The following is a 27,446-nucleotide window of genomic DNA, read 5'->3' as shown; positions in this document are numbered from 1 at the left end:
TTTGTAAGTGAAATCATTTTTGATAGTTCCCTTGTGTAGACTGTTCTTGATGCATTGCCAGATTTTTACAAGACTTTTGCTAGTACTTGGAGACTTATGACCCAAGGAAATCCTGATATCATCAATTTTGATGCATTATTCTCTCAATCGGACCGTCTTTCTGACACATAAGATTTCAGCATATCCACTTATGGAATTAGCGATCTCACTTTGCCCATCCGTTTGAGGATGATTTGCAGAAAAAAAATTCAACTTGTGCCAAGGCTATCAAACAAGGCACACCAAAAGTTTCTTGTCATGCGAGGATCTCGATCACTCACAATAGACTTGGGCATCCCATGATACTTAAAGATCTGTGCTAGAAAAATCCTAGCCATATGATCCTCTTTGATCGTTTTCTTGACTAGAATAAAGTGAGTTTGCTTGCTAAATCTGTCCACAATGGTGCAGATCTCATGATTTCTAGTCTGAGTCTTTGGGAGATCCATAATAAAATCCATGGCAATACTCTTCGAAGGTTCATCAGGCACAGACAAAGGTTCGAGTAACCCAAGTGTCTTATGCCGATCATACTTTACCTTTTGGCAAACCAAACATTCCCGGACATATTGATCAATGTCTGCTTTAAGGCTTGGCCAAAAGAAATACCTTTCCAATGCTAAAGTCGTAGGGAGAATTCCCCGATGACCTGCATAGGGCAAAGCATGTGCTTCTTCCATGATTTTCTTCCTCAATGGCATCGCCACGCAAATTGTTTGATGGTGATAGAGGTAACCATCCCGAATGGAATAGGATATTCATTCTCTCCGTTCTGTAACTTGCTCCAAATGGAGGAAAAGCCGGGGTCATTTGGATACAAATCTGGAATTGATTCCGGTTCTTGGTGATATACAAAGGTAACTACATTCAGCCTAGGCTATCTGGACAATGCGTCTGCAGTCACATTCTTACTCCCAGCCATATGAAGGATCTGGAAGTGAAACATGGACAAAAAGTTAGCCCATCTCATTTGCTTTTCAGATAATTTCCGTTGCGTAAGGAAATACCGCAAACATTGATGATCGGTTTTGATCACAATATCTACTCCTAGAAGATAATGCTTCGAGGTAGACATGCATGAATCACAGCCATAAGTTCCTTCTCGTAGATCGAGCATGCAGGCTTCTTGGTTAAGCACTGCACTAATGCAATCATCTAAAGCATCGCAGTGAACCTCGAATGTTCTCCTTAAGTCTGGCACTATCAAAATAGGTCCATGGCTGAAACACTTGCAGACAACAAGGCTCGCTGCTCGCTGTCTTTTGCCCACCCCTTAGCCCCCTCACGCTGCCCTTCCTCCAGTCCTTGCGCTGCCCTGCTATCCCCCCCTCGCCCTTCGCGCTGCATCCCCCTTCTCACCCACTGCCCCTCGTGCTGCCTCTCCCAACAGACACGTTGCGGCCCGCTACCCCTTTTAGCCCTCCCTCTCCCTTGTCAGCGCGCAACCCTTGCTGGTTCTTTCCTCCCCACGCAACCCCCCTCCCCACCCGCCCCTTCTATGCATCGTACATTGCAATGATGGATATTTGACAAGACTCGCCCCAGAGCTTTCTCAAAGGGTTGTCTTCACTCGGCCCCTTTCCTCCACAGAAGCGCGATGCAAATGGACGCTCATGCTCCACCTATTGGGACTCTCACGAAGTGCCCTTGCCTGACCTTGCAGAGCCCACCATCCGACTTGCTCTCTCGTCAACAAAGCAAGCGAGCCTCGCAGCAAAGGTGGAGTGCCTCCATGCAACCTCCGTCATCTACAAGATCATCGGCACCCGACCTAGTAGAGGGAAGGTGCGTGATCTCCTTCGGGCCCACCTTTTAGCAAAGGTGGGCAAGATCATCGACGTTGGGCTCCTCGGACGTGGCTACTATCCGATAGAGTTTGAGACTCCCAAGATGACGTGCAAGGTCATTGTGATGAGCCCCTTGGCCATCCGAGCAGTTAGAGCTCATTTTCGGCAGTAGTGTCTTGGATTCAAGCCTGCTACCGATATTCTAATCCAGGAGGCAGACCTTCCCATCTCAAGCTGCTTCCCAATCCTGAGGAGAGAGTACCTCCCGCTCCTTTCCAGGATTGGCTCAGAGATTCGGACTATTGTAAGGATTCTAGGTACTAATTCTTAATTAAGTACTTAAACTCATGATTAAGACTTAAGAAACTTGAACTGAACTCAGAAACAAGACTAAGAATGTCACAAGGTGGGCACCACGTGCCAATAGAAAAGAACAGACTGAACAGACTTTTAGTACTTCACTAACAATTGAACTGAGAGAGAGAGAGAGAGAGAGAGAGAGAGAGAGAGAGAGAGAGAGAGAGAGAGAGAGAGAGAGAGAGAGAGAGAGAGAGAGAGAGAGAGACGACACGCGACACGGAGTGGCGGAATTCCGCCCCAAAGAGTATTGGCCCCAAACCTTGGTGCCCCTTTCGGTATTTCTTTATATTGCATCAACACAGTACAAGCCGGTACTCCAGACTCTGTACCTTCGCCAAGAAGCATGCCAGAGAATTAGCCCTAGCCTCATATTTAAAGGCCCTTGGCCTGAAAAGCAATTACAGTCAAAAGCCTTTAAAACTCAAAAGCTTCTGGTCCAGAAGCAAAGCCAAAAAGCTACGAGCGCAATTTACGAAAATCCATACAGCCTGCCACGTCATCTGTCAGCGCAAAACGCGGAAATCCGTACAGCCTGCCACGTCATCATGCCAACGCAATTTTTGAAATTTGCCACTTCATCAGTTTTTGCGTGTGTCTGGACCCTGCTTATTTTCTTCCTTTATGTCACTTGGCGCCCCATCGAACGGGGTCCCCATAAGTTGGTAAGGACTTCTTCTGTTACTTCTTCTTCTTAGGGTTTAGGCCCTTCGGCCACATCTGTAAGTTGGCTCCTTTCTTTAGTCTTTGACACGTCAACAGTTTGTTACATAGAAGACTCTGTGTTTATTGATTGAATGTGTGATACAAGGGCTCCTTATATAGGAGATGAAGAGAGACAAATGAAAAGACACGTCTCGTGGTGAAGAGACACAACTTTAGACGTAAAGACACATCCTTTCGACGAAGAGCTGCAACAATTGGGCGAAGAGTCGCACCCGTAGAGTGAAGGGGTGTGACCAGTCGTTGAAGGAGTGTGGCTTTTGGTGAAGAGACACGTCTTTTGGGCGAAGGGTCATGACCATCCAAGCGTAGGGGTCCTCCTTGGCATGGCACCTCGCGTATTTGCAACTAGGAGTAGATGTAATACTGTTAACATAGTCACAATCATGACATTCCCTCCCATTTAAAATGAGAGCCCGTGTCAACGAAATGACTTCTGATGTTGATAGAACTCTGGAAAAGCATTGAATCTTCGAAAATCTTTAATCTTTGAGTTATTGGAAACCTTCGTCTTGAACCTTTGCTTCTTGCGAAACCTTTTTGCTTTGACTGCTAAATCCAATGTCGTTGCATTATTGAAAGACTTTTTTAGAGGAATCTGGCATAATCAGGTTGACTGCAACAAGAGGTTGATCTTCAAAATTCTTCATGCGATGTAAGATTTCTGGTTCAAAATCTTTCAGTAACTGCGAAATATTTGGGGAAGAGGAAATCTTCTCAAGGTACTCGTCAGATGAGATAACTTTAACTTTAGTAATCACTGGAGAGGATTTTGGCTTGAGACTATAATCATCTTCCAATAATAAATCCCAAAATTCTTCAAAATCATCTTCAGAAATTGCCACTTCATGACTTGTAATTGGCATATTATCATTCAACAAAGAATCAAAGAAAGCATAGTCGTCTTCAGACTCAAAAGTTGCAACCATGTCCTTATCTCTGTCTGGTAACGAAGTATCACTTGGAAAAACTTCTTCATCAATAATAATTTCTACATCTGCATTGGAAATCATATTCGCTTCATAATCAACTGTATCATGCTGTTTGACTTGTACACGTGAGACTTGAATCACTCGTTCCGTATGATAAAGTTCGTGTAAAATGAGTTCATGTCCATCTTTGAATAAATTGATAGTATGTCCTTGAAAGGTAATTGCTACATCGTACTGGAATAACAATCTCTAACCAAGAATCGTGTTGTAGTAAGATAAAGGCATGACTTTGAAATCCAATTGATCTGCATAAGTTTGAATCTCGAACTGCAACTGTCAAACTGTCTGATCACAAGTCAAAATTGATCCATCTGCTAATTCCACATTGTCACCAGCGTGTGACTACTATCTATCCTTTTTGTTGATTTCTTTCTTATTATCTATTTACTTTCACTTTTTGGAAACACCCCTCGGGAAATCTAACTGCCCTGCATTGCATAGCTAGTGTGGAACTGTACAGAGGGAGTCCAGGCCTGAGGGCAAGAGAGCACTAAGGTTGGACAAGGACTATGGTTAGCCAAGTGGGGTCATTGACTAGCCAAAGTGGAATCCTTTGCTACAGAGGCTACATTTCAGTTCTGGATGTGGCCGCAGTGTACAAAGAGGGTCGGATGACCTAGAAAGATACAATGGCAGCATCTCCTACAATTTAGGGAACTGCTATTTTGGGACCTGAAAATGTCTTCACGTCATTACGTGCAGTTTGACATGGGGATCATTTTGTTACTCTGTGGCCAAGTCAACAGAGGCTGCAGGTGAGATATTTTTAGACCCGAGGGTCTAAAGCGGGAAAATGCACAAATGAGTGACACTTGGCACTCTGAGGCCAGTTTACTACTTATAGAGAAGGCAAAAACGTGATTTATAGCTGGGAGGCTCATTTTGCAAGTCTCTGTCACAGGTTAAGAGCTATGGAGTGCTTGCTTTCCCTCTTATGCACAGTGCGGTGCCAGGAGTGATGCCCTGCACGCTACGCACTGCCCTCTCTCTCCCCTTTGGCAGTATGTTATGCCCCTCTAGTGGGCTTTTCATTTGACCAATGTACAGTTGTGTGGGTTCATGCGCGATTGCCGAGGCAAGAGCCTCTTGCACAGGTACTGGATTAGCTAGCGGCTAATCCCCCCGCAGGTACAGGTGAATTCGGAGAGGTTTCACGCCAGAAATCTCGTCCGATTCAAAGGGCAAGTAGCCCTACAGGTGCGGGAGCTCGAGGACTTGCTAGGGATGCGACCGGCACGCGAAACGGAGCCCGAAACAGTGAATTACAGCCTGCTGTGTATTTTTGCAGGTTTAGGGTTTTGGCCCTAAACGGACCCTAATACCCCCAGGAGGTTCGGGGACGCAAGGGGACCGCTGTACAGGCGATCTGGCGCATTTTCAGGGCTGAAAACAGAGAATTCAGCGTGCTGCAGATTCTCGCCAGGTTTTGCAAAGTGCCCGTATGCGTCGGGAAAGTCGGTCAATGCGTGGGAATACTGACCGTGAAGGGTTCTAGTACAGTTATGCTGCCGAAATCAGGCTGGAACAGTGGAAATTCAGCCGCGTTTGTGCGGGGCAGCTTGTAGGGAACCACAGCGTTTATTCCCTCTTTTGAACAATAAAGAAATACCGAAAGGGGCGCCTAAGTTAGGGGCCAATCTGGTGTCCGTCTACTCATACAGGTGCAATCTAGCAGCCTGTATCCCTCTCCCCTTTGTTGTGTCTTGAAAGTACAGGTAAAATAGACGACTAATAATGGGTGAAAGCTAAATCAAGGTTTAAAGTAAAGTCTACCGCCCTTTTCGGATTGAACAGGCCGGTTTCATGGTTCCATCGACGGGATTAAATCACTTTTTTCCATAGAAGTGAGCCTTGGTCAGTTTTGGGCTTGAAGACACAAGGGATCATAGACCAGACACAGGGAATTGCAATTATGGCTGACAGACCAGATGATGTGACTGAAGAGGTTTCCTCTTCACAGGGTCAACAGACACATGAAGTGGGTGAGTCCTCAAGACCACCACAGACTGATGATGATATATTCAGGACCCAGTTGGCTACTGCTGTGGCTATGTTTACACAAGTAATGCAGAATCCGAGGTTTTTAGCCTTTCTGCAACCTCCGGTTCCGTCTCAGCAAGTTGGGTCACTGGATCATATTCAAAAGCCTGTTAAGGCTCGAACACAGGTGATTCATACCGCACAGTCAATGGAAACACCTGTACACTTGACGGAGAACATGCAGTCTCCACAACGTATGCCTAAGGTGCAAGAACAGGTGGCTGAGATGCCAGTTTTTCAAGCTGTACCAGTTCAGCCCGCCACCTTTCAGCAGCCTATAGCTGGTTCTAATGGGCAGGGAAGCAACCTACAGGCTATGCAACAGGTCTTCCCACCACCTTCAGTACACCCTGGCTATTTTGGAGGTGGATCGGTATTTCAGAGCATGGCTGGTCATGCACCTGGAAATCAGTTTTATACGCCAGGAACAGTGTTTGCGGGTGCTCAAACGATGATGCCTAACCCCATGTACAGTGTCATGGGTATGCAACCAGGGTTTCAAAGCACTCAGGGACAATTTGGGATGCCACAAGCAAATTTTGGTATGGCTGGAATTACAAATCAGCAGCCAAATATGGCATTTCCAGGTCAAGTTAATAGCGGCCAAGGAACACAGATGAACCCTAATAGTGTTCCCATGTTTCAGTCACTTCCATATGACAATTTAACGCCGCTGGAGAGGCCAACTCCATACAAAGAAGGTGGCAAAGGTGTGTCATTCACAACCTTTACAGGGTTTGATGACAGGAAGAAGGCTCTTTCATTCCTCCAGCAGTTTGACAAGGCCTATGCAGGGGGAAACTTTACAGAGGCTTCCAAGGTCCGCAAGGCAGCCACTTTCTTGACAGGGAATGCGGGACAATGGTGGACAACTTTATTGCTTCAAGGGCAAGCTCCGTCCACATGGATTTACTTCAAGCAGATTTTTGCAGCAGCATGGTTATCTGATGATTTCGAAGCAGATGTCATGACAGAATGGCACCAGCTTAATGCTGCCACTTGCAGAAATCTGGATGATTACAATCGGAAGTTTTGGAAAGCTCTACTTCCAGTAACTTCCTATAGGTTTGTGCCATTGACAGAACAGATTGAAAAATACTGTTGTGGCCTACCCAAAGGATTGAGAAAATACTGCACGAAGACAAAAGTCACTACTTTGACGCAGCTCATCGAGGTAGCAAACACTGGCAATGGTTTGCTCAAGGGAGAAGATTGTGAATTTAACACTGGCGTCAAGGCAGGATCAGGCAAGAAAAATTCAGCCAAGAAGCACGTTCCCAATGAGGCTCCTAAAGGGACTCAGGAGTCAGCCAATGCAGGGACAGACAAAGCTACGGCTGAATCAGAAAAAGGACCAGCAAAGAAATGGAAAAGACGTTTTCCTCGCAAGTCAGAAGAGCAAAAGAAGGTCCTGAGGACAGAGAACAAATGCTTTATATGTGAGCAGCCTGGCCACATTGCTTACAACTGTCCTACAAAGAAAAGGCCAGCTGATTCTGAAGACAAGGAGGACAGGAAAGGAAAGAAGCCCATGGCTGGTCTAGTGCCAGATATGGTGGGCGACAAGCCAAATTCAGATGCAAGTGAGCTTTGCAGAGCATGGGGAAAGGTTAGGGATCAAACAGTGCTTATCTTCTTTGATCCAGGTGCCAAAGCCAACTTTATTTCCCTAGAATTGGCTTCAAAGTTGGGAATCAGACCTGAAGAGATGGGGTATACAGCAGAGGCAGGTTTGGCATGTCCTGGCCATACAGAGGCTGTGACACCCATCATTGGAAAGTTGCGTCTACATATCCAGTCCTATGTAGATGCTGAAGAATTTTACATCATGCCACTGGACGGATGTGATGTGTTGTTAGGTATTCCTTGGTTATTTCGTGTACAGGGAATCATGGATGCCTACAACAAAAAGATCACTGTACAGAGCAGGGGAAAGACTCACATTCTGGATGTAAAGCTTAAAGGGGAGTCTATTCCTACTGTATCAGCTTCTGCTATTACTTCTGTAATGAAAAAGCATCTTTCTGCGTACTTGGTTTTTGCACGTGAAGTGTCAGATTGTGATGAATCAAATTTATCTGTGCTAGATAAAGAAAGGTCAATGTTTTTACAACAGTATAGTGACTGCTTTTCCGATTCATTACCGTCTCAATTACCGCCAGAGAGACCCGAGGACCATGCGATAGATTTGGTGCCAGGCAGTAGCCCACCAAATAAGCCTCCGTACAGGGTTAGTGCGGCTCAGCAGAAAGAGATAATGGGCCAAGTACAGGAGCTGTTAGAAAAAGGGCTGATTCAGCCCAGTTCATCTCCATTCTGTTCTCCAGTATTGTTGGTGCAGAAAAAAGATGGCTCATGGCGTATGTGCATCGACTACCGTGCACTGAACAAGAATACCATCAAGAATAGGTTCCCTATACCTAGAATTGATGATATTATGGACAAATTAGAAGGAGCAGCTATGTTTAGCAGGATAGATCTAAAGAGTGGGTATCATCAGATCCGCATTAGATCAGAGGATGTGCACAAGACTGCTTTTAGAACAACGTTTGGCCTTTACGAATTTTTAGTGATGCCCTTTGGTCTCACAAATGCTCCTGCTACGTTCAATAGGATGATGGACAGAATTTTCCGTCCACACCAGCAGTTTGTTGGTACATTCTTTGATGACATGATAGTCTACTCAAAGAATGAAGAGGAGCATAGGCATCACTTGGCCATTGTGTTCAAAGAGCTACGCAGTCATAGGTTGCTCATCAATGCAAAGAAAAGTGAGTTTTTTCTGGAAGAGATTCACTTTCTGGGACACATTGTCTCAAAGGATGGTGTCAGAATGGATCCTGCAAAAGTTGAAGCGATCAAGTCATGGCCAAATTTGAAGACGGTGCATGATGTCCGAAGCTTCTTGGGACTATGCTCCTATTACAGAAGGTTTATCCGAAATTTCGCTGAGATTGCTTCACCTTTACATGCTCTTCAAAAGAAGGCAGTCACCTTTAGATGGACACAAAAAGAGATTTCAGCTTTTAATCTCTTAAAGGAAAAGATGACTTCGGATCCAGTCATTGTGTTGCCAGATCTTAGGAAGTCATTTGTGGTCCAATGTGATGCCTGCGGTAGTAGCATTGGTGCTGTGCTAATGCAAGACGGCAGGGTAGTAGCCTATGAGAGCAGAATTTTGCAAGGGCCAGAGATGACCATGCAGGTCTATGAGAAAGAGTTACTGGCTGTGATTCATGCGCTCTTAAGTTGGAAACACTACCTGCTAGGTGCAGACTTTGTTGTCCAAACGGACCATCAGACCTTGCGATACTTCTTGACACAGACAAAGTTATCTGAGAAGCATATGCGATGGGCAAATATCTTGTCCATGTTCCATTTTCAGATTGTGCATGTGGAAGGCAAGAAGAACGTTGTGGCTGATGCCTTGTCAAGGAAGCCACAAATTTCAGCTGTGTCGATTCCTTATCATCATGAACTTGATGATATGAGAGAACAGTATGCAAATGATGAAGATTTTGCAAGGGTCTTCGAGCAACTAATGGATGGACAACATCATGAACACTATCTTCTTAAAGACGGGTTCATGATGATGCATGGCAGATTGTGTGTCACAAAGCCATTGCGACGCAAAGTTATGGAAGAGAGTCATGTCCCACCGTATGCAGGGCATCGTGGTATTGATGCTACAGTTAAAGCGGTAGAGACATTCTTCTATTGGCCTACATTGAGAAGGGATGTGGATGCCTTTGTGCGAGAATGCCTAATATGCCAAAAGGTCAAGTTTGACAGGCAAAAGGCACCAGGGTTATTGCAACCACTACCTATTCCAGATAAACCATGGGAAAGTATTGCTATGGATTTTATCTTTGATCTTCCAAGAACGCAGACAGGAAATGATGGTATTTGGACCATTATTTGCAGATTCAGCAAACAGGCTCATTTTATTCCTGTCAGGAAGAAGATAAAGCCAGATCAGATGGCACGCTTGTTTATGAGCAATATTTTCAAGTATCATGGCATGCCACAGTCGATTATTAGCGACCGTGATCCACGCATGACTAGTTTGTTCTGGAAAGGCTTGTTTGAGAATATGGGTACCACGCTCAAATTCTCTTCGTCATTTCATCCTCAAACAGATGGGCAGTCAGAAGAGGCAAATTCTACTGTCCTAGATCTGCTGAAGTGCTATGTGTCAGAGCATAAAGGAAAGTGGGAGCAGTATTTGCCATTGGTGGAGTATGCATACAATAATACAGTGCATTCATCAACTGGCAAGGCACCTTTTGAAATAGTTGAAGGTGGCAAGAAAGTTCCTCCCATACTGCATACAAAGGACAAGATATTTGAAGCAGATAAGTATGTTCAGGACATGGATGAAATGTACAAGAAGGTCAAAGTGGCCTTAGAAAGGACTCAGGCAAAGCAAAAGAAAGCAGCTGATCGTCACCGTCGTGAAGTGGTATATTCACTTGGTGATTGGGTGCTTTTACGCTTTGAAAAGGCAAGGTTAAAGAAGATGAAGGGCAAGGAAAGAGTGTTTCCAAAGCTCAGCATGCGTTACTATGGGCCTTTTCAAGTATGCGACATAATCAGTGATGTTGCATATAGGCTGAAATTGCCTGACAGTTGGAAGATTCACAATGCGTTTCATGTGAGTCTTCTCAGACCCTATGTGGGTGATGTGCCAGAAGCTATTCCAGCTGAAGATCAGCCGGAAGTCGAGGAACTTGACGAGATCTTGGTCCCTGAACAGATTTTGGCACACAAAGAAAGGAAAGTGAAAGGCAAGGTTACTAGGCGTTACTTGGTAAAGTTCAGAAACTATCCACCAATGGATGCTAAGTGGATGGAAGAAGGTGAACTTGCAGAGTCACCAACTGTGTTATCACTTTACCTGGAAGCCTTCGGTTTACAACCTACCTTGACCCCTTGAGTTTCAAAGCTAAATGGATTGTCAGTGTGACAATGGCTTCTGAAACAAATGATGTACATGGTATTGAAAGTGAGCTCAAATCAAATACCTGTTACATGAATGTTAGAGCTGTACAGATTGTCAGTTTGGCAATTGCTCTTATGAAATGTCCAAAAGTTTGGTTAGTGCTATAGAAGTGAGTATTTCTTGTCAGTTTGTCAAGGATACAGTGATTGCTTCTATTGAAGAGTACATGTGTAACTGCATTCTTAAACTGTCGGTTTGGGTATGCTCGAAAGTGTTACGGGATCCAACGTGTACTATAAGACAGTGGCAAAATGTGCAGCTACCATTTTGTCATTGGAAAGTTAGTGACTCAAAGCAATGGCAGAGTGCGAAGCTACCACTATGTCATTGGGACAGGGTTCACACGCAAGCAATACATGAGTCGACGAGGTGTTGAATACACCAGGGTTGACAATGAGCATGTATGTGTCGTATATGTGTCGACATGTGTTGAATACATCAGTGTTGACAGTAAGCATGGACGACATAGATGCAAACGAGGACGTTTGAGATTTCAAGAGGGGGGTATGTCACCAGCGTGTGACTACTATCTATCCTTTTTGTTGATTTCTTTCTTATTATCTATTTACTTTCACTTTTTGGAAACACCCCTCGGGAAATCTAACTGCCCTGCATTGCATAGCTAGTGTGGAACTGTACAGAGGGAGTCCAGGCCTGAGGGCAAGAGAGCACTAAGGTTGGACAAGGACTATGGTTAGCCAAGTGGGGTCATTGACTAGCCAAAGTGGAATCCTTTGCTACAGAGGCTACATTTCAGTTCTGGATGTGGCCGCAGTGTACAAAGAGGGTCGGATGACCTAGAAAGATACAATGGCAGCATCTCCTACAATTTAGGGAACTGCTATTTTGGGACCTGAAAATGTCTTCACGTCATTACGTGCAGTTTGACATGGGGATCATTTTGTTACTCTGTGGCCAAGTCAACAGAGGCTGCAGGTGAGATATTTTTAGACCCGAGGGTCTAAAGCGGGAAAATGCACAAATGAGTGACACTTGGCACTCTGAGGCCAGTTTACTACTTATAGAGAAGGCAAAAACGTGATTTATAGCTGGGAGGCTCATTTTGCAAGTCTCTGTCACAGGTTAAGAGCTATGGAGTGCTTGCTTTCCCTCTTATGCACAGTGCGGTGCCAGGAGTGATGCCCTGCACGCTACGCACTGCCCTCTCTCTCCCCTTTGGCAGTATGTTATGCCCCTCTAGTGGGCTTTTCATTTGACCAATGTACAGTTGTGTGGGTTCATGCGCGATTGCCGAGGCAAGAGCCTCTTGCACAGGTACTGGATTAGCTAGCGGCTAATCCCCCCGCAGGTACAGGTGAATTCGGAGAGGTTTCACGCCAGAAATCTCGTCCGATTCAAAGGGCAAGTAGCCCTACAGGTGCGGGAGCTCGAGGACTTGCTAGGGATGCGACCGGCACGCGAAACGGAGCCCGAAACAGTGAATTACAGCCTGCTGTGTATTTTTGCAGGTTTAGGGTTTTGGCCCTAAACGGACCCTAATACCCCCAGGAGGTTCGGGGACGCAAGGGGACCGCTGTACAGGCGATCTGGCGCATTTTCAGGGCTGAAAACAGAGAATTCAGCGTGCTGCAGATTCTCGCCAGGTTTTGCAAAGTGCCCGTATGCGTCGGGAAAGTCGGTCAATGCGTGGGAATACTGACCGTGAAGGGTTCTAGTACAGTTATGCTGCCGAAATCAGGCTGGAACAGTGGAAATTCAGCCGCGTTTGTGCGGGGCAGCTTGTAGGGAACCACAGCGTTTATTCCCTCTTTTGAACAATAAAGAAATACCGAAAGGGGCGCCTAAGTTAGGGGCCAATCTGGTGTCCGTCTACTCATACAGGTGCAATCTAGCAGCCTGTATCCCTCTCCCCTTTGTTGTGTCTTGAAAGTACAGGTAAAATAGACGACTAATAATGGGTGAAAGCTAAATCAAGGTTTAAAGTAAAGTCTACCGCCCTTTTCGGATTGAACAGGCCGGTTTCACACATCATATAAGTGAGATGTCTTCTGAGTTAGCAAACCAAGTTGTTGAGCTATCTGAGTGTTGACGAAATTATTAGAGCATCCACTGTCCACCAAAATGTTGATGGAACGACCATTGAGAGTTCCAAGAAGGCTCAAAACTTCCTTTGAAAGGCTCCAAAACTGAAGAATTGCACTGAGCATGTTTTGTAAGAATAGTCGTATCCTCTGAGACACTATTGTGTTGACCACAGATTTTCCTTTATCCTTAGCAGAATCTGGTTGTTCAGAATTCAATGATGTTTCCGCGTTGGAATTTCTTTTCAGACTAGACGGATTTGGTCTCTTTGGACATTGATACCTTCTATGGTCACCACTGGAAATTGTACATAAACCATTCTTTTTTGAAGTCGAAGATCCATTTGACGAAGAGCCTTGCTGACTATTGGAATGCCGATCTTGAGAAAAATCACGTTCTTTACCACAATCAAATATAGGAACATTTGAAGAAGATCTGCTTTGAGATTGTCGATCTTGAGAATAGAACCTTGAAGTTGAATAAGGTTGCGTTGCTTGCTATCTGAACTGAGACTAATGTTGCTGACTTTGGCTATAGCTGTCTCTGCGATCGCGTTGTGAAAAGGGAGTTCTATTTGAAGATCTGTCACCAAGAAGAAAATTCCGTGTAGGGCACCAATTATCGCTAAGATGCTCCACATAGGAAATTTGCAGCATCTAAGGTGGTAGGGTTGTATTTTGTGTTGGGTTCGAATCCGTCGATAAAGTTGTGAAGTTTATCAGAGGGACTAAGGGTCTCTATCTCCAGAGTTAGCCTTTGGAACTCTATGATGTACGCGGCCAAGGAACCTTTCTGGCTCAAGTGACGAAGAGAGGACCGGGCATGAAAATCCGCATTGGCAGGCTCGAACGCCTTGCGAATAGCACGCCGGAATTTATCCCAAGAAGGTGTGTGTTTACCGTCAGCAACCCATCGTTGCTACCAAAGAAATGCTGTGTCCTTGAGCAAAGAACTAGCAAGTGCAACCTTTTTACTTGCTACTAAGTCCGTGTTGGACAAGTAGACCTCCATTTTGAACAGCCATTGGTCCAGCACGCGCTTGTCGCGGCGACCATTATAAGGCTCGGGCAGTTTAACATCAAGTTTCTTCTTCTATGCAACATTAAAAATTTTGTAAAGTAATTGAAGTTCGCGATTGTCTACCTCCTCAGTTGGATCTGGTTCGTTGGGTTCGTCCATTGAAGCTTCGTGCTTTCATAAGCTATGATATGCCTGTCTTTCATTAAGACCGCTTCTAGACTCTTCCACAAGCATCACAGTAAACCTCAGAAGACTTTTGCAGATCTCGTAATTTCAACACTTGCCGTGTAGTCAATTTGTGTTTCAGTCTCTCAAAAGATGTAATCTGTGACAGTCCTCGAGTGAATGGGCCCCTTTCTAAGTCAGGTTATGCAACTGCAAAGCAATCTCAGCAAATTGTTGAATGAACCGTCTATAGTAAGAGTATAATCTCAAAAAGCTCCTTACATCATGTACATTTCGAAGAGTTGGCCAATCTCGAATTGTTATCACCTTGGCTACAGATCCATACGAACATCCTCTGTCGAGATAATGTGTCCCAAAAAGTGTATCTCGGGAAGAAAGAACTCACTTTTCTTCCCATATATAACCAATCTGTGTTCCCTTAAGGCCCTCTCTAGCAATCTACCATAAGTAGATTGCAGAGGAGGTGCTCCCCGCAATTGTACCTTTTGTGAGAGCAATATAAAAGAAAATACGAAAGGGGCGCCAAGGTTTTGGGCCAGTGCATCATAAAATGAAACTCCACCAGTCCATGTATGTGGACTCTCTCTCTCTCTCTCTCTCTCTCTCTCTCTCTCTCTCCCCTGCAATCCCGTCCCCCCTGCAAGTGCAGCAGTCAGCAATTCGCAGGTACAGCAGTCAAGAAAAAAAAATTCATTGCAGAATTTCAGAAATAGCAGATTTCAGAAAACAGGAGAATTTCAAAAAATTGCAGAACTGGTAGAAATTGCATATTTTGAATTAAGCGGGGCTTGGTTGTAATTTGCAGAAATTGCATAAATGTACACCATGTATGCTTAATGTGGGAGAACATGTATGCATAATGTGGAAGCCCTTGTGCGTGTAGGTCTCCTTCCGCCACAAAATTTCATCTCGTTTATTAGCAACGACCAAACATGAGGAAGTAGAATGAGAAGCCCGACCTCTTAGAAGATGCAATCCAAAAGTGCAAAGAAGAAATGGCCGAGACCACTAACAAGATCAATCGCCACCTATTAGGGACAATAAAACTGCTCGAAGATCGCGTTTTGGCCTAAGAAAGCAAGATCGCGTGACGGCCCAAGATTGCGTCACTCAAGAAGGAGCTCGCTAAGGCACGATCACGAAACATGCTTGAAGAGGGAGAATTGCAACCCTCTGTAATAGAAGAACTCAACACAATCAAAGAGCAAGTGCGAGCCATCAAAGAGGGGGAAGAACAGCATAAAGAAATGACGACCTCTTGGGTGGAGGTTATTACAAAGACTCAATAGAAAGCAGATGAGGTTGAGAAATGGATTGAGGTTGCCAAGAAAGGGAAAAGTAAGGAAACAACATCCACACCCACCATTATCAACCTGACACTAGAAGAGGAGCAAAGAAAACGTGTACGCTCTCTACATGTGAGAATTTGCGGCCTTAAAGACAAAGATAATGTAGAAGAAGAGGTAAAAGAACTCATGGCTTTGAAAAAAGAGTCGAAGCTGTAATAGGCCGTTGTTGTTATCGTTGTTAGTTCATGAGCCGATGCACTCAAGAGCTTGGAGAGTGGGCGACAAGAAAAGTGGGAGCAAAGGGGAAACCTCAAAAGAAAGGGCATTCATCCTTCGTTTTCCCTCCATGGAAGCGAAGGACTTTTTGAAGAAGAGACCAACTCTTAAGAAGACTGGCATCTTTCTTGGGGATGACCTTACCCTCTCACAGTTCGCCCATATGCAAGAGGTAATGCCAGAGATTAGAGCGACAAGGGGAAAAGGTAAGATTGCTTTTTACCGAGATGGAAGAGTGGTGATATTGGAGCCACGCTCCACATGACAGAGTGAGGCCTATGGGACCACACTTAAAGTTGCTACCTGGAATTGTAATGGATCTATGTGTCTTGATGTGGGTGCTTTTGAGGAGAATTTTAACGGGAGAGAAATCATCTTCTACTCTGAGACACATCAGGCCCCTGGGCAGTCTATGCCTCACATTAATGGATACAAATGGGAGACAGCCGGTAGAGAGGAGACACGATCAAAGCACACAAGGTGGGGCTCAGGAGGAGTGGCAGTGTTATTCAGGGAGGAGTTGCAGCCATTGATACATATAGGTCGCACGGATGAGCAAGCTAGGTACATGTGGGTGAGATTGAGAGGAGAGACTGGCAGGTATCTTTACATTGCTATTTGCTACTATCCGCCGAGTACGTCAGTATATGCACCACCCAAAGGACAGTCCCCCTTCTCTATTTTGGATGATGACATATGGGAATTCTCTAGAGATGGTGACATTATCATTCTAGGGGGTTGCAGGGACGGGCCTATCCAGACTATCACAGGATGGGGAACATACTGAGTATGGACAGCACTTATTAGACATAGGGACTGCACATGGATTGGCCATCTTGAATGGCCTACAAAGATTTCCCGCTGCGGGAGGTTTCATATGCTTTCCACACAAACATGGAGCCGGCACATTGGATTATGTCATGGCACAACCGAGCCTCATCTCTAGTATCCAGGATCTCATAGTTGGGCCCAGACCTGTTGGGGTGGCAGTGGATCATGCTATCGTGTTGTTGACCATCTCTTTCCAGTTCAGTGTAGCACACAGTCCACAGATAGCAGCCCCTACTCGCTACACCTTCACGCGGGAGACGGATTTTGTATAATAGACGGGATCTACAAACGCCTATGCATTGAGGAGCCAAGGCGACCTTTGGAGGAGCTTACTACTATACTGACACAGACATTACATGATGCAGCAGTAGCAGAGGCATATACACACACTTCCAAGAAACTACCACCCACGAGCAAACAGACAGTAACTTTCCACTACCAGCCAAAAAATCAAGGGAAAGTACAAGAAGTCAACCTTGCTGAGGATAGTAGCGATAGTGATGAATCTTACGACATCCCCTATCATCAACTCAGGCCATCACTATCACCAACCCCTTCAGCAACAACCATGACAGGTCAAAAGAACAGGACAACAAGTCAAAGCCAAAAAGCTCGACAAATCTGGATACCAAAAAGCCAGATCGGCCAAAAGCAGATATGGATCAAGAAGACAAAGATCTCTAATGACAAATCACAAGATCCAACACCAAAACAAAAACAAGGAAAGTGCGCATGAACGGGTATCTTTCATGCTTAGGAAGGGTGGAACCTTCGCAGCACCTTCAACAATCTCAAATGGCGTCTTCCCCGTCGAAGAGTGTATTGTGTTAATGTAGGCAAATGCCACCAAAGGTAAGTACTTTTCCCATTGAGTCTTCTGATCAGAGATATAAGACTTCAATAAATCTAGAACCACTGAATTTGCAATCTCAGATTGCCCATCAGTCTGCGGGTGGAACGATGATGAGAACTGCAACCGCGTGCCAATGTTCTCCCAAATTGCCTTCCAAAACAAACTCGTGAATCTGGGGTCTCTGTTAGAGACAATCGTCTCAGGCATGCCATGTAATCTGAAGATCTGGGCTACAAAGAGTCTCGCTAAGTGATCCGGCTTGACTGTTTTCTTCACTGGAATGAAATGAGCCTGTTTGCTAAATCTGTCAATAACAGTCCAGATACTATCGTCACCACTCTGTGTTCTCGGGACATCAAAAATGAAATCCATCGCAATAATTTCCCAGGGGCGGGTGGGTATGGGTAAAGGCTGTAACAATTGTTGTGCCTTACGCCTGTCAAACTTGACCTTCTGGCATTCTAAGCAACTGCTCACAAACTCTTCCACATCCTTCTTGAGTCTCGGCCAAAAGAAGTCTCTCTCTACCCCCTTCAGGGTGGTAGCAATGCTGCGGTGACCCGTAAAAGGTGGACAGTAGCATTCAATCATAACCTTTTCCCTCAACAGCTGTGTAACGCACAACATAGTCTTTCTCATCAAGTAGCTTTCTCGAAAGAAGTATCCAGCTACTGTCTCCCCATCCCGTATCCGTATGAAAATATCTGCAAAATCTGTATCTGTGGCATACTTATCGACCATATCCTCGAAGCTCCTATAATGTATCGCGGAAATAGCCAGAACCAACGGCTTCCGAGACAAAGCATCTGCCACCACATTCTTCTGTCCTTGCACATGGACGATTTGGAAGTGAAATTGTGACAAGATGTTCGCCCACCGCATGTGCTTTTCCGAAAGCTGCTTCTGTGACAAGAAGTAGTGCAAACTCTGATGGTCTGTAAAGACAGTAAAATCCGCTCCGAGTAGGTAATGCCGCCATTGAGTAAGAGCATGGATAACCGCCTAAAGCTCTTTCTCATATATGTGTGTTGTCATCTCCGGCCTAGAGAACAATTGGCTCTCGTAAGCAATGACATGGCCTTCTTGCATCAAGACCGCACCCAGACTACGACCACAAGCATCACAATATACTTCAAATGACTTCTGCAAGTCCAACAAAGTCAAAACTGGTCCCGTAGTCAATTTCTCTTTCAATGTCCGAAATGCAGTCACCTCTATGGATCCTTACGAGAAATGGACTCCTTTCTGTGTCAAGATATGCAAAGGGGAAGCAACCTCTCCAAACTTCCGTATGAACCACCTGTAGTACAAACACAGTCCCAAGAAGCTTCTAACTTCATGGACATTCTTCAAATCGGGCCAATCACGGATAGTCTCTATCTTGGCCAGATCCATTTGCACTCCTGCTACTGAGACAATGTGTCTCAAAAAGCGTATCTCTGGTAGGAAAAATTCACTTCCTTTTGCATTAATCACTAAGTTGTGATCTCGTAATGCTTGAAAGACCTGAAGCAGATGATCTCTATGTTCTGCCTCATTCTTGGAGAAAACAATGATGTCGTCAAAGAAAGTGCCAACAAATAGCCTGTACTCTCGAAAAATCCTATCCATCATCCGCTTAAATGTCGTAGGAGCATTGGTTAAGCCAAAAGGCATCACCAGAAACTTAAATAACCCAAAAGTAGTCCGAAAGGCTGTCTTGTAGACGTCTCCCGGCGCGATTCGGATCTGATGATATCCACTCTTCAAGTCAATCCTGCTAAAGCACGAAGATCCCTTACCTGTCGAGTATATCATCGATCCTAGGAATCGGAAATCTGTTCTTGATGGTGATTTTGTTGAGAGCTCATAATCGATGCACATCCTCCAAGATCCGGCTTTCTTCAAAACCAACAACACTGGAGAGCAATACGGTGAAGTACTAGGCTGGGCAAGACCCTTTTCCAAGAGGTCTTTCACTTGGTTCATAATCTCTTCATTGTGTGCTCGGCTCACACGGTAAGGTGGCTGGTTCGGTGGTGTGCTTCCAGGTATCAGATAAATGGTATGATCTTCAGGACGAGCAGGTGGTTACTCTCCTGGTAGGCCTTCTGAGAAGCAATCGGCGTGAGAGTGGAGAAAATCTTGGCGTTCTTTATCAAGTTTAGACATATTTGTCCTATCCTTATCTTTCAATTCTTTCATAAAGATCGAGTAAACAAACAGACTGGATTTCATTAATTTTGAAATGGCCGAAGCCGATACAATAGGGACAGATTCGCCCTTAAGTTTAATATCAAATACAATTGTTCTGCCCTTTTCTGTAGTCAAAGTCGCTTTTATCGCTCGATAATCGACCACGGCGTTGTTCTTGTGGTACGAGGGAATCCCTAAGAGAACATCACAACCCTCCAAAGGCATTATGAAGAAGTCCTCGTGCCCTAAATACCCCTGACAATGCAACCGAAGTTTTCCAGTGATAGGTGTAATGGCTACGTCCCTGCCGGGTGCTGCTAGAACTGCCTCCGCAAGTGGTCCCATCCGATCGGGAGTAATCTCGAGCCGCGCCGCCAATTCCGGTCAAATGAAGTTGACCTTGGTTGCTCCATCAAAGAAAATCAGGGCCTCTTGATCTTTCACTTTGCCCCAAGCTCGGCAAAGTTCTGTACTCTCATCCATGGTGTCGGGATTGGTACCCACACAATCTGGAACCAATCCTGTTTTCATCTTGCCTTTTCGTCCACGTTCCTCAATTGCTCTCAAACTCTCGGCATGTTGTCGTCCTTATCATTGTGTTCTTTCTGTGCCTTTTTAGGGCACTTCGCGGAGATGTGTCCATTTTCCGCGCATCCAAAGCACTTCCCCTCCTTGATGAATCGAGCTCGCTCGTGAGGAGTAAGCTTGGGTCGTGCATCCTTTTTCTTTGGGTTGCTCTTTTTCTTTCTACTTTCATTCTCAGAAGTCTGTTCGGCTCGTTGTGTCATGTTCTCATCTGTGGGGTAGGTCAGACTGCTAGAGTGAATGGCAAAGCCCCGCTTCGCATGACTCATCAACTCCTGAATAGAAGTTGACTTCTGCTCCAAGTAGTGATCGCGGATCTCTATAGGTAGACCCAAGGTGAACCGGTCAATCTGTTCTTTGAACGAGATCTTCTTGAATGAAGAGGCGGGTAGAAAAGAGCTCGAGAATCTTTCACAGTAAGCATTAATAGTATCTTTCTTGGTCATCCGAAGATGGTTCCAAGCAGCTCATATAGCTCGTTCATATTCTTGCGTCAACCAAAAAGAAATAAAAAGCTTCTTAAATTTCAACCATTTAACTAGCGCAGTCTTGTTTAAAAGAAGCGTGGACCACCAAGTACGAGCATTCCCCTTAAAGTAAGAGGCAGCTCTCCGAATCTTGGAGTGCTCTGAATAGCGTCTTCCCGCGAAAGCGATGTCAAACTGCTGTATAAAAGACAAATCCTTCGAAGCATTTGAGTTTCCTGAAAAAGTATCAAACTTGATTGAGTGGCCACCTTCCTTAAACTCTCGGACTTTCTTGCTTTTATCTTCGAGAAAGTCATACTGGTTGGCTTTGTAAAAATTCTTCTCGCATAAAAGTTTCCGTCATCAGAATCCGAGCTGTCTATAGACGAGTCCTCAGTAGAACTGTCAGTCTCTGCGCGAGATTTAGCCTTCTTTGCCTTTGCCTTTTTCTTGCCCTTTCCGAAGCTTTGTTTCTTGCTTCGCTTTTTACCTTTTCTATCTTCTTCACTCGAATCTGAAGAGCTAGAAGAACTGTCAAAAGAAGAAGAAGAAGAAGAACTGGGTACTCCTTCAAATCGAACACGCTTCTTCTGTTTCTTTGCCTTGTCAAAAGTCAACTGACGACCCAAATATCCGGGGAAGTCAGTGCTTTTCTTCTGCTTTTTGCCGTGCTTTTTGGATTTCTTTTGCGCGTCAAAAAGTTGAGTAATCCGTGCATCAACCACCTCTTGTAATTCCTTCTCTGAATACTGTTTTTTATCAGAAGGTTTCTTGAGAGCGGGTTTCATGGGTGGTGTAGTGGTTTTCTGCCACTACGCATGCACTTGCTGAAAAGAAGTCTCGCTCATATATTTTGCCAATTTCGGATCCTTCGCAAAACTGAGCATCGTCTTTGTTGCATCGCCGATCAATTGACGACGCTTCATCTCTCTTTGCTCCGCTTGAGTAGGCCGAGGCGGGCCATACTCTGTCTGAATCTTCGTTGTGATCTCTGTCCACATCTCCAGATGCAGAGGGAGTCGACTGATCCTTGCATGAAGCCATAGGTGCCGCGGAAAAAAAAATTGGGGATCGGATTTCCCGTAGAAGAGAAATCGGCCGTGCTCTGATACCACTGTAACAGACTTGGACACTCCAAGTCAAGAATCAATCACGACAACACCAATAACCACTTCAAAACAATTCACAGATCACATTAGATTTGCACTGGCCCGGCGGAGTTCCGTGCCTAGAGACATTGGCCCCAAAGACTGGCGCCCCTTTAGTTATTTCTTTATGTATTAAATCAATGTCAAAGTACAAAGAGCGGTTAGGGTTTCACTCTCAGACTATGCGTCCAGATGCTCTGAGAAGTGAGGCCCTCACCGCGTATAAGAAGATTACAAGGGATGCCCAAAAGCCGAGCCCCAAAAGCTCCATGAGAGCAAAAATAAAGCAAGTTCTCTCTTTCTCTCAAAGTGTAGCCACAAAAAAAAGCCCAAAAGCTTGATTTGCGTCGCTAGTGCTTTTTCCCCAGCTTCCGTAATTTCCAGAAAAAGCCGTACACTGCTGCCACGTGGCACTGGCGTCAGAAATTAGGGTTTCCAGCCAATCAGGGTTTCAGCCAGCAGTTAGGGTTAGGGTTTCCAGAAATTAGGGTTTGCAGGATTTTTAGGGTTTCTGGCAGAAATTAGGGTTTCTGCTGTCGGTAGCCACGTCATCACTTTGTGACAGCTCCTACCTTTTGTCCGTGTCCAAGGCTCCTTTTGGAGCTTTGAACGCTTTCTAGACATAAAGCTAACAACTCTGTATTTGGACAGTCCTGTAGATCCTGGGGCCCAAGATTTGAGTCTCATATTGGGTTGTTTGATCAAAAGACAATTGAGTTCTCTGTATTTGTTTTGGATAGAAAGGTTCTCTCGTATCGACTGAAAAAAATATTCCTAGAAAAGTAGCAACAACAAAGATGACCCGAAGAAAGAAAGGTATAGAAGCTTATGAATGCTTGAATAGATACATAATAACAAATGTTTTGTGGGCTAGAAGTTGTTGGCAGAAACTTTCAAAATCATTGGAGTGGAGTCCTTTCGTTTAGAGTTTCTGCTCTAGTTATCCTGTGAACTGTCTGCTTTACTTCTACCATATATAGGTGTGATGCCATCAATTGCTGAGCGGGAAGGTGCGGTTGTTCTAACTGGTCCTGAAGATTCTTTGTTACATGAGCAAAATGGTAACTGCTGTGGGAAAGACGGCATCTGCAGCCATGAGGTACTCGAAAAGGAAGAAAGCTCCTTGAAGCCATATAAAGTGGACGAAAATAGAATTCTGTCTAGAAAGGTGAAATAATTTTTCAGTATTGGAGTCATACATTTTTGGCTCCAAGAAAATAAGAATTTTTTTGAGTAATGCTAACTGGCATATTTCTCAGGTATCATTTAATCTTGCCTGGGGCTGCGATGGTGTTAAGGATCGGCATCACAAGCATGATGTGGTGTCATTTGAAAGGGGAAATATAACGACTGCTGTTCGAAGCAGTAAACAGGTGAAACATGCTCTCTGTTATTGCTGTTAAGTTGTGGTTCCATGACCCATGCCCGTCTTCAAGAAATTGAAGTGTCGAAGCTTATGAATGGAAGATTACTAGCTTTTTGAAGCTGAGTGATGTATGTGTTCTTAGATATGCTCTTTGGTATCTGTCATCCTAAATAAAGATTGGTGTGTGTGAGTCTGAAGGCTCAAGGTGATGGGTCAAGAAGGATCACGACTTGAAACTTGGGGCAAGTAGGGCCTTGGCAAGGGCAAGGTTGTGCTTATTACATCATTACAAATAACACGTACAGTAGAACTGTGATTGAATAGGATTTTATTAGTGTCATTGAATTTAAATATCAAAGGACTTCAGAATTTTCTGTTTACTTTTTTTAAGTGAATTTTGGAGAATTTACAGCAATCAGCTTTGAGAGCTTTGGATGTTTTATATTAACAGATCATCCTAGAATGGGACTCTGCACCTCAATCTGTTGCAATACTAGCCAAACCAAATTCTACCAATGTGCATGCGCTATGCACAGAGATGATCAAGTAAGTTAAAAAGATTATTATCATTATTACTTTTTTTTCCCCTAGTTTCATGCATGGAAGCAAAAGAGATGGAACGAGAGTGCTCTTAGGTTGTTTGTACTTTTGGCAGGTGGCTAAAGGAGGAGAAAGGCATGGATATTTTTCTCGAGCCTCGTGTGAAGAAGGAACTTCTTGCAGAGAGCAATTTTTACGATTTTGTTCAAACATGGGAAACAGGTGGGCATGCAATTAACTTGGAACCGTTGGGTTTGTTTGGATTGTGGTCTTTTGGGAAGGAGATTCTAGTTAGCTGTATCCGGTATTCAATATTCACAAGCACGGTTTGACATTAGCCCCTTAGTTTGATGGATTGGGTTAAACGAATGTCTTCATCTGGGCGCTAGCAAGTGTAGTTGTATCAGTCAAGACCATATTCAAATGGGCCTGCGTGGATATGTAAAGTGAATGTACAGAATTTATTGAATGTTTCATATTGATTAGTGCAGATGAGGAAGTTCAGACACTGCACAGAAAAGTAGATCTTGTCATAACACTCGGTGGAGATGGAACAGTTCTTTGGGTATGCGTGCTTGCTTTGTTGAGTTTCACCAGCAAAACATGTCCAAGTAGTTTATTTCCTTTCCATCAACGTTTCTAGATTACTTTTTTTATTTCTTATAGCAACAGCTAAACCTGGAAATTTTAATCTTTCAGGCTGCGTCCATGTTTAAAGGACCAGTTCCGCCTTTAGTGTCCTTCGCAATGGGCTCATTGGGTTTCATGACACCATTCCGTATCCTTTTGGAGAAACAGCCTCAGGAAGGCTTCATGAGGGAGCTAATTTGCCTGCGTCCTGTATGGAATCATACTTTCAGATGAACCTTAGCTATGTTGCAGAGAGTGATCGTTACAAAGAGTGTCTACATAACATAATTAAGGGGCCATTGCATATCACTCTTCGGCATCGTTTACACTGCAAGATAGTCAGGGCAAGAGATCGCGATGAATCAGGAGAGAAAAGAAAACTCTCAGAGGAGTTCTATCTTGTGCTGAATGAAGTCTCGATCGATCGAGGCATGTCTTCCTTTCTCACCTTCCTGGAATGTTATTGTGACAATTCATTTGTGACATGTGTACAAGGGGATGGATTGATTATTTCTACCACCTCTGGGAGCACTGCATATTCCTTGGCAGCTGGGGGCTCCATGGTTCACCCTCAGGTCCAGTTCCGGTTGCACCCTGCCTAGTAGTCTACTTGTGCTCATTTTTTGCATCAAGTTTTGTTAGGTGTTGCAGAATTATGTTTATATTGTTTTTTCAGGTTCCTGGAATTCTTTTTACACCTATATGCCCACATTCACTCTCGTTCCGGCCCCTCATACTGCCCGAGTATGTCAGCTTACGAGTCCAAGTGCCTTTTAATAGCAGGGGACAAGCATGGGCCTCCTTTGACGGCAAAGATAGGCAGCAGCTTCAGGCTGGTGATGCACTTTTATGTAACATGTCTCAGTGGCCTGTTCCGACAATGTGTGAAGTGGAGTCCACACACGACTTTTTGCGCAGTGTTCGAGAAGGTTTGCATTGGAACATGAGAAAGAGCCAGTCAGCTGATGGTCCTCGTGAGGGACATGCATTAGACCATTCTTGAGGAAGCTCAAGGATGGCAGCATTATTTTGTAATTTATTAGATTTTACTTTTAAGGGAGTACTGAACTTTTGATGAAACAGCCAGTTTTACCTGTCTTGCATTGAAATTCTAGTCATAACAAGTGGCTCAGCAAGTCAACATGCTTACATAACATCTTTGGTATGTTAGATGTAATTGTGATGCGGTTTGCTTGCCCCTTGAATGTACCAAGAATCATTAATCTTTGTTGAAAATGGGTACTTACACAGCTTCAGTAACTGTGAATGCAGGGTGAGGGTGTGATGATAATGAACCTCAACCTCTACATCTGGAAGTCTTTATACTACTGTAAATATAGCCAATGACCCTCCACCATTTAACAGGAGAGGATCAACATCAAAATGAAGAAAGTCTTTGCAAACAAGGTTGGAGATGACAGTGTGAATGACTGACACAAGGAAGACTAGTTAGAGAGATGAAACCTTGTGTTACTTTTCTCAAATCTGATGTGCACATCAACAGCTCCTGTTTTCTTGAGTGGGTCAGAGGCGGGATACATGAATCTTTAGACACGATACATCTCTTTGTTACCATATGGCATGGTTTGCATGTGTCCATGCTGATACTCAATCATGTAACAGAAGGCACAACTTGACATAGACCTATAGCTAACATAGTCTTGATTCCTCTTGCTCTGCTGCAATTTTTTCAAGGTGGAGGCAAACGGTTACCATGGCATTTGAGTGCCCCTGCATGCCAGTTATTAATGTGTGGCAAGTTCATATGTAAGTGCTTAACACTCAAAGCTACCTGCCATTGCTGGGCAGCGTGTCTATTGTATTAGTACCCTGAAGGTGTTAGCTTCTTTAAAGTTTGTTTTGTAGTGAACGCAAAATTCTTTTGTTATCATCAAGCCATAGCTCAGTTGGCTAGGTGTTTGAATCCAGTCTTCAACGTTGAGCGGGCAAAGCCCTGCAAAGCTTACCGTGATGGATACCAGCTAGGGAGGAAAAGTGGTATGCGTGTCCTCATTCTTGTCAACAAAGACAGACTGGTCCGACAAGCCTCTTGGTTTTTTTTGTGGGACTACAAGTACGAACACATCAAAAGCTCCAAAAATGTCTTTGCGCTAACATCTTAAGTCGACTCATTTCACAAGTGGGGTGGAGTGACATTATCACTTAGATCATGAGAGATGCCAATCAACACTTAGATCATGAGAGATGTCGCGGCTATGCCAGCACAGAGATTGAAAACAAGCGTGAGCATCTAACCTATCGTGGCGTGCCCTTGAAGACTCTACCTAAAAGCCAAAGCCACTTTATGCCCTCTCCACTTGTTAAGTCATTATAGAAAAGTGATTCACTTTCCACTTGTAAAGTCATTATAGAAAAGTGATTCCCTCTACTAATAACTTAATACGCACGCAGTGATAGATCTACGTCTTGTGTGCCATGGTTAAAAGGGTTTTTTTGCCCCATCCAACCCCGTCGGGCGTCGTGCTCATTGGTTGTCTGGTTGACCTCGTACGCCCCTACCCTCCCAGTCGCCCTGTTTTGCAAAAGAATCACCGAGGTGAGCCTTCCGACCGACGGGTGGCTGCATGTTCAAGGTTCTGTGCATGTGTTATAAAAATGAAATTTATTGGACAATATGAATTTAAAAAAAAAACAAGTACCGAATGTTGACAAAAATAATTATTATGTATTAATTTGGATATTACATCATGGTCAATTAGTTTTACTACAAATTACACTGTGCTTGAGGTTGGAATCCGGCCCAAGCTTGAGGTGCATGTCGTGCTTGCTAACTAAGGTGCTTGAGGTATTTCTCGTGCTTGCTGACTAAGGTGCTTAATGACTAAGGTACTAAGATGCTCCTTGACTAAGGTCTTTGAGGGCCAAGTGTTCCACAAAGTTAATGCATGTCCCTACTCAAGGGGGGACGAGCCCTCATTCGAGGGGCTAGAGAGAACACACACACCCTCACACAAGGCAAGCTTGGTACCAAGAAGGCAAATAGGACACTTGTCAAGCTCCTCCTCATGTTGTCTTCATAGTGTGCCTAAAGCCTATTGGTTAGCCTCCCAAGGGATCCAATGATAATTCAGATGAT

General features: G+C 44.4%; 1 protein-coding gene across 3 annotated transcripts in view; it reads left to right on the top strand.

Moving 5' to 3' along the window:
- Window positions 1–26,205, top strand: part of NADK1 (NAD kinase 1) — a 99,841-nt gene extending 73,636 nt beyond the window's left edge. For 2 of the 3 annotated variants that reach the window (XM_086517680.1, XM_086517681.1), the window contains 8 exons: window positions 22,794–22,981; window positions 23,073–23,186; window positions 23,631–23,725; window positions 23,835–23,941; window positions 24,211–24,284; window positions 24,419–24,497; window positions 24,602–24,924; window positions 25,026–25,443. In XM_086517680.1, the coding sequence (XP_086373806.1) occupies window positions 22,794–22,981; window positions 23,073–23,186; window positions 23,631–23,725; window positions 23,835–23,941; window positions 24,211–24,284; window positions 24,419–24,497; window positions 24,602–24,924; window positions 25,026–25,352 (1,307 nt within the window). In that variant the 3' untranslated portion in view covers window positions 25,353–25,443. Of the gene's footprint in view, window positions 1–22,793; window positions 22,982–23,072; window positions 23,187–23,630; window positions 23,726–23,834; window positions 23,942–24,210; window positions 24,285–24,418; window positions 24,498–24,601; window positions 24,925–25,025; window positions 25,444–25,464; window positions 25,512–25,621 lie in introns of those variants that run through there. The other variant, XM_086517682.1, reaches the window with a different exon arrangement.
- The last annotated feature ends 1,241 nt before the right edge of the window (window positions 26,206–27,446 follow it).

Source organism: Adiantum capillus-veneris, chromosome 8, assembly GCF_014529385.1.
Source record: "Adiantum capillus-veneris isolate H3 chromosome 8, ASM1452938v2, whole genome shotgun sequence".
Taxonomy (NCBI): Eukaryota; Viridiplantae; Streptophyta; class Polypodiopsida; order Polypodiales; family Pteridaceae; genus Adiantum; species Adiantum capillus-veneris.
Note: the sequence above shows the minus strand (reverse complement) of the source record. Positions and strands in the feature narration are given on the sequence as shown.